General features: G+C 41.2%; 1 protein-coding gene across 5 annotated transcripts in view; it reads left to right on the forward strand.

Moving 5' to 3' along the window:
• The window catches only part of LOC129868007 (la-related protein 1-like), a 49,585-nt gene that overhangs the window by 11,112 nt on the left and 26,160 nt on the right, over positions 1 to 12,313 (forward strand). For 3 of the 5 annotated variants that reach the window (XM_055941562.1, XM_055941560.1, XM_055941561.1), the window contains exons 2-4: positions 7,718 to 7,788; positions 8,208 to 8,273; positions 10,880 to 10,960. In XM_055941562.1, the coding sequence (XP_055797537.1) occupies positions 7,718 to 7,788; positions 8,208 to 8,273; positions 10,880 to 10,960 (218 nt within the window). The remainder of the gene's footprint in view (positions 1 to 7,717; positions 7,789 to 8,207; positions 8,274 to 10,879; positions 10,961 to 12,313) is intronic. The other 2 variants (XM_055941563.1, XM_055941564.1) reach the window with 2 other exon arrangements.

The following is a 12,313-nucleotide window of genomic DNA, read 5'->3' on the forward strand; positions in this document are numbered from 1 at the left end:
AAGACCCATGAGGCGGCGCACAATTTGGCCCAGTGTCGCCCCGGTTTAGGGGAGGTTCTCGGCTGGGATGTCCTTGTACCCATCGCTCTCTAGCGACTGTTTCAGTCCATTTTCTTCCGTTCGTTACCTAGGTAAATATGACCCTTGTCCCAGCTCGTAACGCGGGATGCCGTGAGCACTACCACCTGTTTGAGAGTACTGCGGCCATCAGCACTTTTCACCACAACTGCTATTAATAACAAGACTCTTACTGACAGACAACATTTTGTCGAAGCGAGGTAGCACATTGTAGTTATTAACCATCCTCTGCTACCAATGTTAACTCGAAATGACACAACGACAAGGTTCCAGTTTAACCTGTTGAGGATGGGGGCGCTGTTGTGACTATTTATGCTAATCGTGTAATTTTTGAAACGGCTTCCCACAAAATCCTTGATCGTACAATATGCATATTATTAATATTATTGGATAGAAAACAGTCTATAGTTTCTATAGGAGTTGAAATTTTGTCTCTAAGTGGAACAGAGCCCATTCTACAGCAATTTCCCTGACATGGAGTCAGATTTCAGAAATTTTGGCCCCTGATCTGGAGTTAGTTAAAAGGCCACTGTTATTGCTATGAGTATACGGACACTGCTTACGTCTTCCCCTGGATGCCTTTACGTGATGACGATTTGACTGGGGTCGATTGCGCGTTCACAGGCACTATAAATTAAAAAACCCTGTAGCTAGCAAGTCTTTTCTTGGTGCGTAACGCGTGTGGAGGACACCGACCCGCTCCTGTTCCAAGCATTAGTGTTGGGAGTAATCTTTCTCCGGTCATGTTAAGACTCGTTATAGGAGTTAAAAACATCATAAGGTAGTTAATTTAAAGCGTTTTATAGCAATTTATATCCGTTTAGTGTGATTTTGGGACATTTATTTCTGAAACGCTCTGAATTGCTGGGCACGCTTCCAGTTCATCCCGAACGCAGTTGGCATTTCCACATGGCAAGAGGACAGCTTTCCACCAAAAGACGATTGGACCCAAGAAAGGATCCTTTGCCCAAGATACTGATGGAAGAACAGCTCAAAGTAGGACATTTTTATTATGATAAATCGTGTTTCTGTCGAAAAATGTTAGTGGCTTAGGACGCCATGTTTTTTGACGTAGCTTCGCTTGGCGCAAACTGTATTGAAAAGTAAGGATAATTTAAAAAATGTAATTCCGCGATTGTATTAAGAATTAAATTGTCTATCAATCCCTGTCCACCCTATATTTTTTAGTCACGTTTATGAGTATTTATGTATAAGAGTAGATCACTGTCTAAGTGGCGCACGGACATTTTCTCACCAGCTGGTCTACATTTCACATTGTCTAACCATGATTTTGGTGGCTAAATATAAACATTTTCGATCAAACTCTATATGGATTGTGTAATATGATGTTACAGGAGTGTCATCTGAAGAATTCTGAGAAGGTTAGTGAAAAAATTAATATATTTTGGCGATGTTGACTTTTATCGCTCACTTTGGCTAGAATCAATGCTGGGCTGCTATGTGCTATGTGCTATGCTAATATAACGATTTATTGTGTTTTCGCTGTAAGACACTTAGAAAATCTGAAATATTGTCTGTATTCACAGGATCTGTGTCTTTCGATTAGTGTATGCTGTGTATTTTTACGAAATGTTTGATGATTAGTAAGTAGGTAAACACGTTGCTCAATGTAGTTCTTCTAGTCCATTTGTGACGCTGGGTGCAATTGTAACCTATGCCATCTACCTGAAATATGCACTTTTTTCTAACAAAACCTATCCCATACCATAAATATGTTATCAGACTGTCATCTGATGAGTTTTTTTCTTGGTTAGGGGCTATAAATATCTTAGTTTAGCCGAATTGGTGATAGCTACTGGTGTTGGTGGACAAATAAAAGATGGTGGATTATGCTAATGTGTTTTTAGGTAATAGATGTACATCTTTACATATTGTGTCTTCCCTGTAAAACATTTTAAAAATCGGACATGTTGGCTGGATTCACAAGATCTGTGTCTTTCATTAGCTGTATTGGACTTTAATGTGTGAAAGTTAAATATTTAAAAAAAAATTTTTTTTTGAATTTCGCGGCACTGGTTTTTCAGTGGGGGTGGGGGGGGGCACTCTCATCCTAGACAGGTTAACAAAGTTTACTATACCGTATGAACACCCTCAAAGGTCGCCATTACACTCAAGGCTAGGTCCATCAACGACAAGACTTCCTGAGCATGCGCACTCTTGACTGAGTGATAGCCCCGTAATAACAGAAATTATAGGGATACTTAACATGAACTTAACAGCCATCAGCACTTTTCACCAGAACTGCTATTAAGAAGACTCTTACTGACAGACAACATTTGCAAAGTTAAACAGGGAAATTCCTTTACAAAGCTTAGGAAATTAGCTGTAACCTACGCAGTAAGTGTGGCTAGTGTTAGTGCTGCAATGACTCTTAACCAGTTCATCTTACCGATGAACATATAAAGCGATTTGAGTTGTATACAGTTCCTAAGTTGACGTTGTAATTAAGAACACAGGATAGGGGGGTGTACTCCTCCTCCTACTCATTGTAGCTGTCGGTCGGTCACCATGCCGATCTTTAGTTGCTAATCGGTGGATTTGTTAATCCACATGAAAGGATTGTAATGCTGTATGAGTCTAATTTTAAATCTGTACATTGAAACACACAAGAAAAGTTAATCTCGTGCTGTTTTTTTGCCCGTCCTTGATTGCAATTATATTTTTTATCAAATCTATGAAATTATGCATATGGAATCATTTAGTAACCAAAAAAGTGTTAAACAAATCAAAATATATTTTAGATTCTTCAAATAGCCACCCTTTGTCTTGATCAGAGCTTTGCATGCTATTGGCATTCTCTCAACTAGCTTCACCTGGAATGCTTTTCCAACAGTCTTGAAGGAGTTCCTACATGCTGAGCACTTGTTGGCTGCTTTTCCTTCACTCTGCTGTCCAACTCATCCCAAACCATCTCAATTGGGTTGAGGTCCGGTGATTGTGTAGGCCAGGTCATCTGATCCAGCGCTCCATCACTCTCCTTCTTGGTCAAATAGCCCTTACACAGCCTGGAGGTGTGTTGGGTCTTTGTCCTGTTGAAAAACAAATGATAGTCCCGCTAAGCGCAAACTAGATGGGATGGCGTATCGCTGCAGAAGGCTTTGGTAGCCGTGCTGGTTAAGTGTGCCTTGGAATTGGTTGAGAGAATGGCAAGAGTGTGCAAAGCTCTCAAGGTAAAGGGTGGCTACTTTGAAGAATCTCAAATATAAAATATATTTTGATTTGTTTCATACTTTTTTGGTTACTACATGATTCCATGTATGTTATTTCATAGTCTTGATGTCTTCACTATTAATCTACAATGTAGAAAATAGTGAAAATATAGAAAAACCCTTGAATGAGTAGGTGTCCAAACTTTTGACTGGTACTGTACTCAGTGCATTCAGACCCCCTTGACTTTTTCCACATTTTGTTACGTTACAGCCTAAACTTCTCTGGGATATGTGGGACGGTAGCGTCCCACTTGGCCAAAATCCAGAAAAAATGTAGCGCGCCAAATTCAAATATATTACTATAAAAAATCAATCACACATGAAATCACACATGAAAGACACCAAATTAAAGCTACACATGTTGTGAATCCAGCCAACATGTCTGATTTCAAAAATAATTTAACGGCGAAAGCACACCAAACAATTGTTAGCTCAGTACATAGCCACAGAAAAACACAGCCATTCAAAAGATAGTCAACCTTTGATCTTCATCAGATGACACTCATAGTACATCATGTTCAACAATACATTTGTTTTGTTCGATAATGTGCATATTTATAGCCACAAATCTCGGTTTACATTGGCGCCATGTTCAGAAATGCCTCCAAAATATCCAGAGAAATTGCAGAGCCACGTCAAATAGCAGAAATACTCATCATAAACTTTGAAAGATACATGTTTTACATAGAATTAAAGATACACTTGTTCTTAATGCAACCGCTGTCAGATAAAAAAAAAAAAAAAAAAAAAAAAAAACTTCACGTAAAAAGCACACCATGCAATAATCTGAGACGGCGCTCAAAAATAACAACATTTCTCCGCCATGTTGGAGTCAACAGAAATATGAAATTACATCATAAATATTCCCTTTGATCATCTTCATCAGAATGCACTCCCAGGAATCCTAGTTCCACAATAAATTGTTGTTTTGTTCGATATTGTCCATTACTTTTGTCTAAGTAGCTACTTTTGCTAGCATGTTTAGTGCACATGTCCAAACGCTCGCTCAGATGCAGGCGAACTCGGACGAAAACTTCAAAAAGTTATATAACAGGTCGAATAAACTGGTCAAACTAAGTAGAGAATCACTCTTCAGGATGTTGTTATCATAACTATCCAATAACGTTCCAACCGGAGAATTCCTTTGTGTCTCTAGAAGTTATGGAAAGCAAGACGATATCGTTTGGAACGCGCATGACCAGGAACTGGCATTCTGCCAGACCAATGATTGAAACACCTCCCATCCGGCCCCACATCACACTTGAGGCTTCATTCCACGTTCTACAGACTGACATCTAGTGGAAGGCGTAGGAAGTGCAAACAGATCCATATCTTACAGGGAATTGAATAGGCGACCAGTCTCAGAATTCTCACTTCCTGTTTGGATTTTTTCTCAGGTTTTTGCCTGCCATATGAGTTCTGTTATACTCACAGACATCATTCAAACAGTTTTATACACTTCAGAGTGTTTTATATCCAATAGTAATAATACTATGCATATATTAGCATCTGGGGCAGAGTAGGAGGCAGTTCACTATGGGCACGCAATTCATCCAAAAGTGAAAATGCTGCCCCCTATCATAAAGAAGTTAATGTAACAATTTACACAATAGCCCATAATGACAAAGCAAAAACATATATTCTTTTGAAAAAAAAAGAAACCCAGCCTAAAACCCCAAACGGCAAGCAATGCAGATGTAGAATCACGGTGGCCAGGAAAAACTCCCTAGAAAGGCAGGAACCTAAGAAGAAACTTAGAGAGGAACCAGTCTGAGGGGTGGCCAGTCCTCTTCTGGCTGTGCCGGGTGGAGATTATAACAGAACATGGCCAAAATGTTCAAACGTTCATAGATGACCAGCCAAATAATTATCACAGTGGTTGTAGAGGGTGCAACAGGTCAGCACCTCAGGAGTAAATGTCAGTTGGCTTTTCATAGCTGATCAAGTGGCTTTGGCTCTAGGAAGTGTCTTGGTGGTTCCAAATGAATGATGGAGGCCAATGTGTTCTTGGGGACCTTCAATGTTGTAGAATTTTGTGTCTGTGTGTGTGTGCCTTTCCAAATCCCGTCCAATCAATTGCATTTACCATCAGGTGGTCTCCAATCAAGTTGTAGAAACATCTCAAGGGATGATCAATGGAAACAGGATGCACCTGAGCTTAGTTTCTAGTCTCAAAGCAAAGGGTCTGAATACTTTTGTAAGTAAGGTATTTCTGTTTTTGTGGAAAAGGTTAAGGGGTCTGAATACTTTCCCAATGTACTGTGCATGCATGCATGCAAACATACAAGCTGATTTAAATAAGTGAGCACAAAGTGTTCATGTCCTGGTATAGTTTGAAATGCATAACTCTTAGTGGAGGGCAGGCCCAACACAGAAATCCCACTCCACACACACACTTCTGTTCACACATTTTCTTTTGTAAGTGGCTTTGGCAGAGTTATTTTTTTTTTTTAAACTTCGCACTGTGTGTCTGGCTTTGTCCGAGGCCATGATTGCCAGTAAGGAGATTTATACAGATTTGCACGGGTTGTCAACAGCTCAGCAACTGAGCAGAGAGCTACACGACCTCACCAGCTCAATGCTTCCTTCTTAGCTTCCCTTATGGTAGTCAGTTGAGCGACTCCTTTCACAGCCATCAGGTTCACAATGGACAGGCTTTGGGGGAAGAGTACAGTATGGTCCACATAATCAGATGAATGTGAACTCCGGTCAGGTGCAGTACTTTCACGGTCAGTCCTAATTCCACTGAAACACAGTGCAGTCTTAGTGGTTTAGTTTCTGCAGTATCACCAGAGCACATCATTTCAAACAGTCCCATGCTGTTACTTAGGCCTATATCAAGAGTTGACTGTGACTGCTTTCGTAATGCCCACTCGCACATAACCGCTGCCCCCCCCCCCCGCACATTGACTCTGTACCGGTACCCCCCTGTGTATTGCCTCGCTACTGTTATTTTACTGCTGCTCTTTTAACTATTTGTTTACATTTTTTTTACTTATCTCTTCTTTTTTTAACTTAACCAACGATGCTGTTTTAAGAAAAATAAGTGTTAAGGGCTTGTCAGTAAGCATTTCACTAAGGTCTACTACACATGTTTTATTTGGCACGTGACAAATAAAATTTGATTTGAAATGGCACCCTATTCCCTATATAGTACACTACTTTTAACCTTTGACCTATGGAGAACTCTGGAGGACTGAGAAGGTTTAGCAGCTTCATAATGTGATGTTATAACCTCCTAAGTGAGATATCAGACAGGCTCAATGATGGGCTGTTATAACCCCCTGAGATATCAGACAGGCTCAATGATGGGCTGTTATAACCACCTGAGATATCAGACAGGCTCAATGATGGGCTGTTATAACCACCTAAGTGAGATATCAGACAGGCTCAATGATGGGCTGTTATAACCACCTAAGTGAGATATCAGACAGGCTCAATGATGGGCTGTTATAACCCCCTAATTGAGATATCAGACAGGCTCAATGATGGGCTGTTATAACCACCTGAGATATCAGACAGGCTCAATGATGGGCTGTTATAACCCCCTAATTGAGATATCAGACAGGCTCAATGATGGGCTGTTATAACCACCTGAGATATCAGACAGGCTCAATGATGGGCTGTTATAACCACCTGAGATATCAGACAGGCTCAATAATGGCCACTAATGGCAAAGTTGTCATCAAGGCAAAAGGTACTTTGAAGAATCTCAAATATAAAATATTTTTTGATTTGGTTTAACACTTTTTTGTTGATATTACACGATTCCGTGTGTTATTTCATAGTTTTGTCTTCACTATTATTCTACAATGTAGAACATTTTTAAAAGAAAAACCCTTAAATGAGTAGGTGTTGACGGGTACTGTACATTTTAGTTAAGTGTTGCATTTTGTGCACAGAATTAGCATTTAAAAAAAAAAAAATTAAGAATGTGGTCCACTAGATAGAGAATAGGGAGCCATTTGTGAGCCTGTGACTCGCTTTGACCCGGGAGAGGTGTTCCTTCTGCCAACGCCATGAGCCACCGGATATCCTCCTCACTGACCCACAACGTATTCCTAGTTTGTTATGCTAGTGGAATTGAAGGGGATTAAATAATATGAATACGTGGCTCCGTGACTGTGTGTAGTTAAATCCTAAAGACGACCCAGGTCTGCTTCCCAATTGGCACCTTGTTCCCTATACATTGTGTTACTGCTGTCCAGAGCCCGTAAGGTTTTGGATCCAAAGTAGTGTACTACATAGAGAACGAGGTGCTATTTAGGACGCTTCCAAGAGGTTATGTAGAACTCTAAAAATATATATTTTCTAATTATGTCTTTATTTATTTATTTGCCTGTTTTTATTGATGGCTGTACAAGGCAGACTTGTGTTGTGATGTCCACCATCTTTTGTTGTTTCTACAGAGCTGCCGCCCACGACAGGCCCGGCCAAGGTGGTGAAGGCCCCAAATCCCCGGCCTCGGAGAGGAGGAAAGGTAACAATCCATCTACTGCTGGCCAATCCATTGCTTGTGTGTGTGTGTGTATCTAGAAACAGGCCATGCTTTCTGGTATGCAAATGATAGAAACCATTTAAAGAGCTTCATTCACACAGCTTGGATTTTTTTTCTCTCTTCCCTTTGTTGTAAATGATGACCTTTTCTGGGCCACACCTTGTTGATTGATTGTAGTGGAGCTTAAATATGATGAGCATAGTCATGTTGGCTTCTGGAATGGCACCCTATCCCATATATGGTGCACTCCTTTTAATGGGCCCCCTCTGTCTTTCTCTCTCTGTCCCTATGGGGCCTGGTCAAAAGTAGTGCACTATATAGGGGTTAGGGTCCCATTTGGGACAAACACTCTAAACCATGTTACATTCCTTGGATGCTTTAAAAAATATATATTTTTTTAGGTTGGAGATTTTGGCGATGCTATGAACTGGCCAACACCAGGGGAGATCGCAACTAAAGAGACGCAGGTAAGTCAGAGCCCGGAGATAGATTTGCTAACACACACACACACACACACACACACACACACACACACACACACACACCAGTGGCCAGTTGAGTAGGGCACAGTGCTGTTTCCAGTAGTAGTGAACACATAGCCTCTCTAGATATCAGGTTTTCCTCCCACAATAAAAAAAATAATAATAAAAATTCCTGTTTTGAAACGTCTGTATGTAACAGAAGGTAAGCTTGGCATAGAGGAACTATTTCACCACCTTAATCCGCTTGAATTAAATAGTAGCTAGCATGATGGAGGGAGATCGAGGAGTTTGTATTTTTAACATTTTTTTAAAGAGTGCATTTCACAGGTGGCTAGTTGGCATCAACTACCTTCACTTAAACCGCTTAAACCAAGATTTTTCCTGAAATATCCTCGCTTTTGATTCGTAACGTTCTGGCATGTCTGCCTCCGTTATTTGTTTGAGAGAGAGTTGTCTGTCTGAAGAGAACCCACCCCAGAATATATATATATATTATTTTTTTTCTTATCCAAGTTGACGAAAGAGTCCGTCATTGAAACTAGAGCCCTAGTTACTGCTGTTGCCTAGGGTCGGGTTTTTTGGAGACTAGAGAACACGCAGCTCTTGTTTATTCAGAAGGTTACAGGACCTCTACAGACACGACAGCCTCAACCAGTCTTAACCAGTCACCTTGACTTATCAATGAATAATACCTCTTAGAGCAGGAGACTTGTTCTAGCCTCTCATTGGTGGGGACACAACGGTGTGCAGGCTAGGCGGAGACGCAGAGTTTGTGGAACGACACAGGAGAGCAGAATAGTCACTAGGAGGGGAGGACGAGACGTAAATAAAGTTGGCTCTATTCCCCCCTGATTATGATGCCGCTGTGGGTGTTTTGTGGTGGGGGGGAGGGGGAGTGTAATTGTAGAACGCTTTCAGACAAGTGGATCCGACTGGCTCTTTTGTCTCTTAGGTTGCTAGTTAGCAACACAGTGGGACTATGTGAGGCTGCGCATAGCATGATTGGGTTCTCTTAAATGGCACCCTATTCTCTACATAGTGTGAGAAATTTGTCTATTTTGAGAGCACACTTGACTATGGCCCTGCAGTTAGAAAAATACCCCTCTTTCCCCTTCCCAGAAAAATACCCCTCTTTCCCCTTTCCGAGAGGTATAGGACCCCCCCGCCCCCACCCCAAGAGATCGACTTGAGGGCAAACATGAACTCCAAGACTCAGCACTGCAGGCTTAAATACACATCTGAGACTGGTAGAGGGGCTCTGAGCTATAGCGGTGCAGTCACCTGAGGCATCCATACGTTCCAACCTTCATTTCCCCCCCAGGTGCTGGGTACCACAGACGGAGGATGCAACTCATTTGTGACCTCTTACAGTAGCATATCCCTGCAGGCTATTTCTGACAACTGGGATCGGGGAGATAGTTTCTCACTGGCAGAATGACCCCAAGTATTAAATCCCTTTTTTAGACAGGTGGGGGGAGTGAGGAGCGGCTGCTCTGCGTACGTTCTGCCAGGCTAGCGTAGGCCTGAGGAGATGTAGGTCAGAGCAGGGCCAGGAATAACCAGGCCTGGACGGGTCCCTATAGATGGGATGTCCTTTTAGGGATCCCCACAATAACCCCAGGACATCTGCTGCTATTCTGGGGGGGTTGTCGGCAACCAAACTTTTCCAAACGCTGTTAAATCAGTCAGTTACTTGAAGAAAAAAAATAGTTATCAGAATTTGATATTTTTGTACTTTTTTTTAAGCTTTTAAAATAGGTCGGCTGTTTTTCCCAGAAAGGCTGTGAAGGTTTTGGTTCAGTACGGCAATGAAACTAAAGCTTTAGTATTGTCATTACCATGTCCCCAAGGGCCATTGTATATTTTGCTAAGACAACTTCACTGCCCATAATTTCCTCTGAGAATTGTTCAGTTATTTTAGGTGGTTTTCTAGAATTGGTTGGAATTGAGGTTAAAGGTTGTGTTGTACTCAGTGGTTAGGTTTGCGTTGGGTGGAGGGCCCGACTGTAGATGCCACACCCCGACTATCACAACCCTCCCCAGACACCAAACCTTTATTCTCCATTCTGTGGCGTTTTGTAAAGTCTTTTTAGAATCATGCCTGTAAAATGAGAATATTTTCTGTAGAATTCTGCCCATAGAATTTTCTGTAGAATTCTGCCCATAGAATTTTCTGTAGAATTCTGCCCATAGAATTTTCTGTAGAATTCTGCCCATAGAATTTTCTGTAGAATTCTGCCCATAGAATTTTCTGTAGAATTCTGCCCATAGAATTTTCTGTAGAATTCTGCCCATAGAATGTCAGCAAATTTCTATAGAATGAATCAGCATTCTTTAGTTTTAGAGGACATCTCATAAGCAGTCTCATAACAATGATGAATTACATACAATTTTCAAAACACACTCCAGTTACATGGCATTGAAACACAGGCATATACATCATCATCATTTTATCATTGTCTCTGTGTGTGTTGTTGAAATGGCATTTAAAAATATATATATTTATTTTCATCCAAGTGAACGCAATCCTGTAATTGTGATTTGCGCCCTTATCCTAAAAATACCTTCCCTTCTGTCCCCCCTGTGCTCAGATTGAAGTTGTGACTGGGATTGTGTCATGCCCCATGCCTGTCAGGCAGGTCAGAGAGGTGAGCTCCCCACGGAGATCCCCAGTAAGTTCACCCTTCACATGGACCTGAAGCCGCCTGGTCTAGGAGCCTCCACGGCTTCCTTGGCTTCCGTAGAACCTGAATGACCTGAAACAAAGGAGTATAGTGGTTGTGACGTTAACCAATCAAAAAGCTTGCTGGGGAATTTATAATAATTATTGGGGAGACGGTTGCACGCACACCCTGATTTTTAAGCCAGCTCCTGGGTTGAACAGAACTATGGAGACCCAGCATGAAAATGGTTTAGTCCAACCGTAGACGTAATGTGGGCCTGTGCAACCAGCAGTTTGTGGATGCCCAGAAGGATTATGATGGTGGAACGGTTTGCTGGTGGGGTGAACATAGCCATTGGAAAGCTTGATGAGTGGTATTGATTTAACTTCCAATCACACACAAGGAATCAGTATTTCATCAGAAATTGGGTATCAGGTTTGCAGTGGCCACAGGAAATTAGCATTATAGTAGGTATTCAGTGCTCGGTGGAAGTTAACTTCCCATTTTAGGCTATTGGTTTTCCGTTAGTTGCTCATTCATACTTGGTAATGTTAACAGCTCTTCTGGTTTCTGTTCAAAAACAGAAAAGTGTACAGTATTTCTATGTGAATGTGATTTTACAAAGGTTTGTATAGCAAGTGAGTGTTCTAACACATTTGAATGGACATCTCTATTCCAGTGCTTTGTTATGGGGGGTCTGCTCACCAAGTGACTGGTTGTTGTTGTGTGGATTACTTTCATTTTTTGCGACATGAAGAAGAAAAGGGGAGAGAGAAAGAGAAAGAAAAAAAAACTACATTTTGAAATGCGTGTAGTACAAGTGTGAAAAAACGACTAGGCCTTGTCTTGCCAAACTAACCCTTTAACTGGATGCTTTGCATGGGGCTCCTATGCAAAGTGCCCTGATAGAAGTTATTTAACTTAGTGAGTGAGCTCAAACATCCAAGTGAACTAAACTTGCATTTTAATTTGACTAAGTCTCAAAATGGGCACGCTGCATGACTAATTGAGCAGAGGTGATTAAACACAGGATCTGCAACTGTCTCTAGGCAGCTCTCTGGCCATGTTAAGACTTGGCAGTTAATGCTGTTTTTCTATTCTGATCATGGAATTTCTGATCTTGGAATTCCGAACACATCGTGTGTCTCTACACTTAGGTTTAAATGTGTCTGACATATCCACATAGTGGATTCCCTCTTTCCCTGCACTGTTTTCAAATGCCAGTATGCATACTGCAAATGGTGGAATAGGCTAAATATGATGACACAACTTGATGGCAGTAGCTAACGTCTGTAGCAACGTTAAAGGGATTGCAAACAGGTTACCATAACTGTTGCCAAACAAATATTTTTTCTAAATATT

This window comes from Salvelinus fontinalis, chromosome 13 (assembly GCF_029448725.1).
Source record: "Salvelinus fontinalis isolate EN_2023a chromosome 13, ASM2944872v1, whole genome shotgun sequence".
Lineage (NCBI taxonomy): Eukaryota > Metazoa > Chordata > Actinopteri > Salmoniformes > Salmonidae > Salvelinus > Salvelinus fontinalis.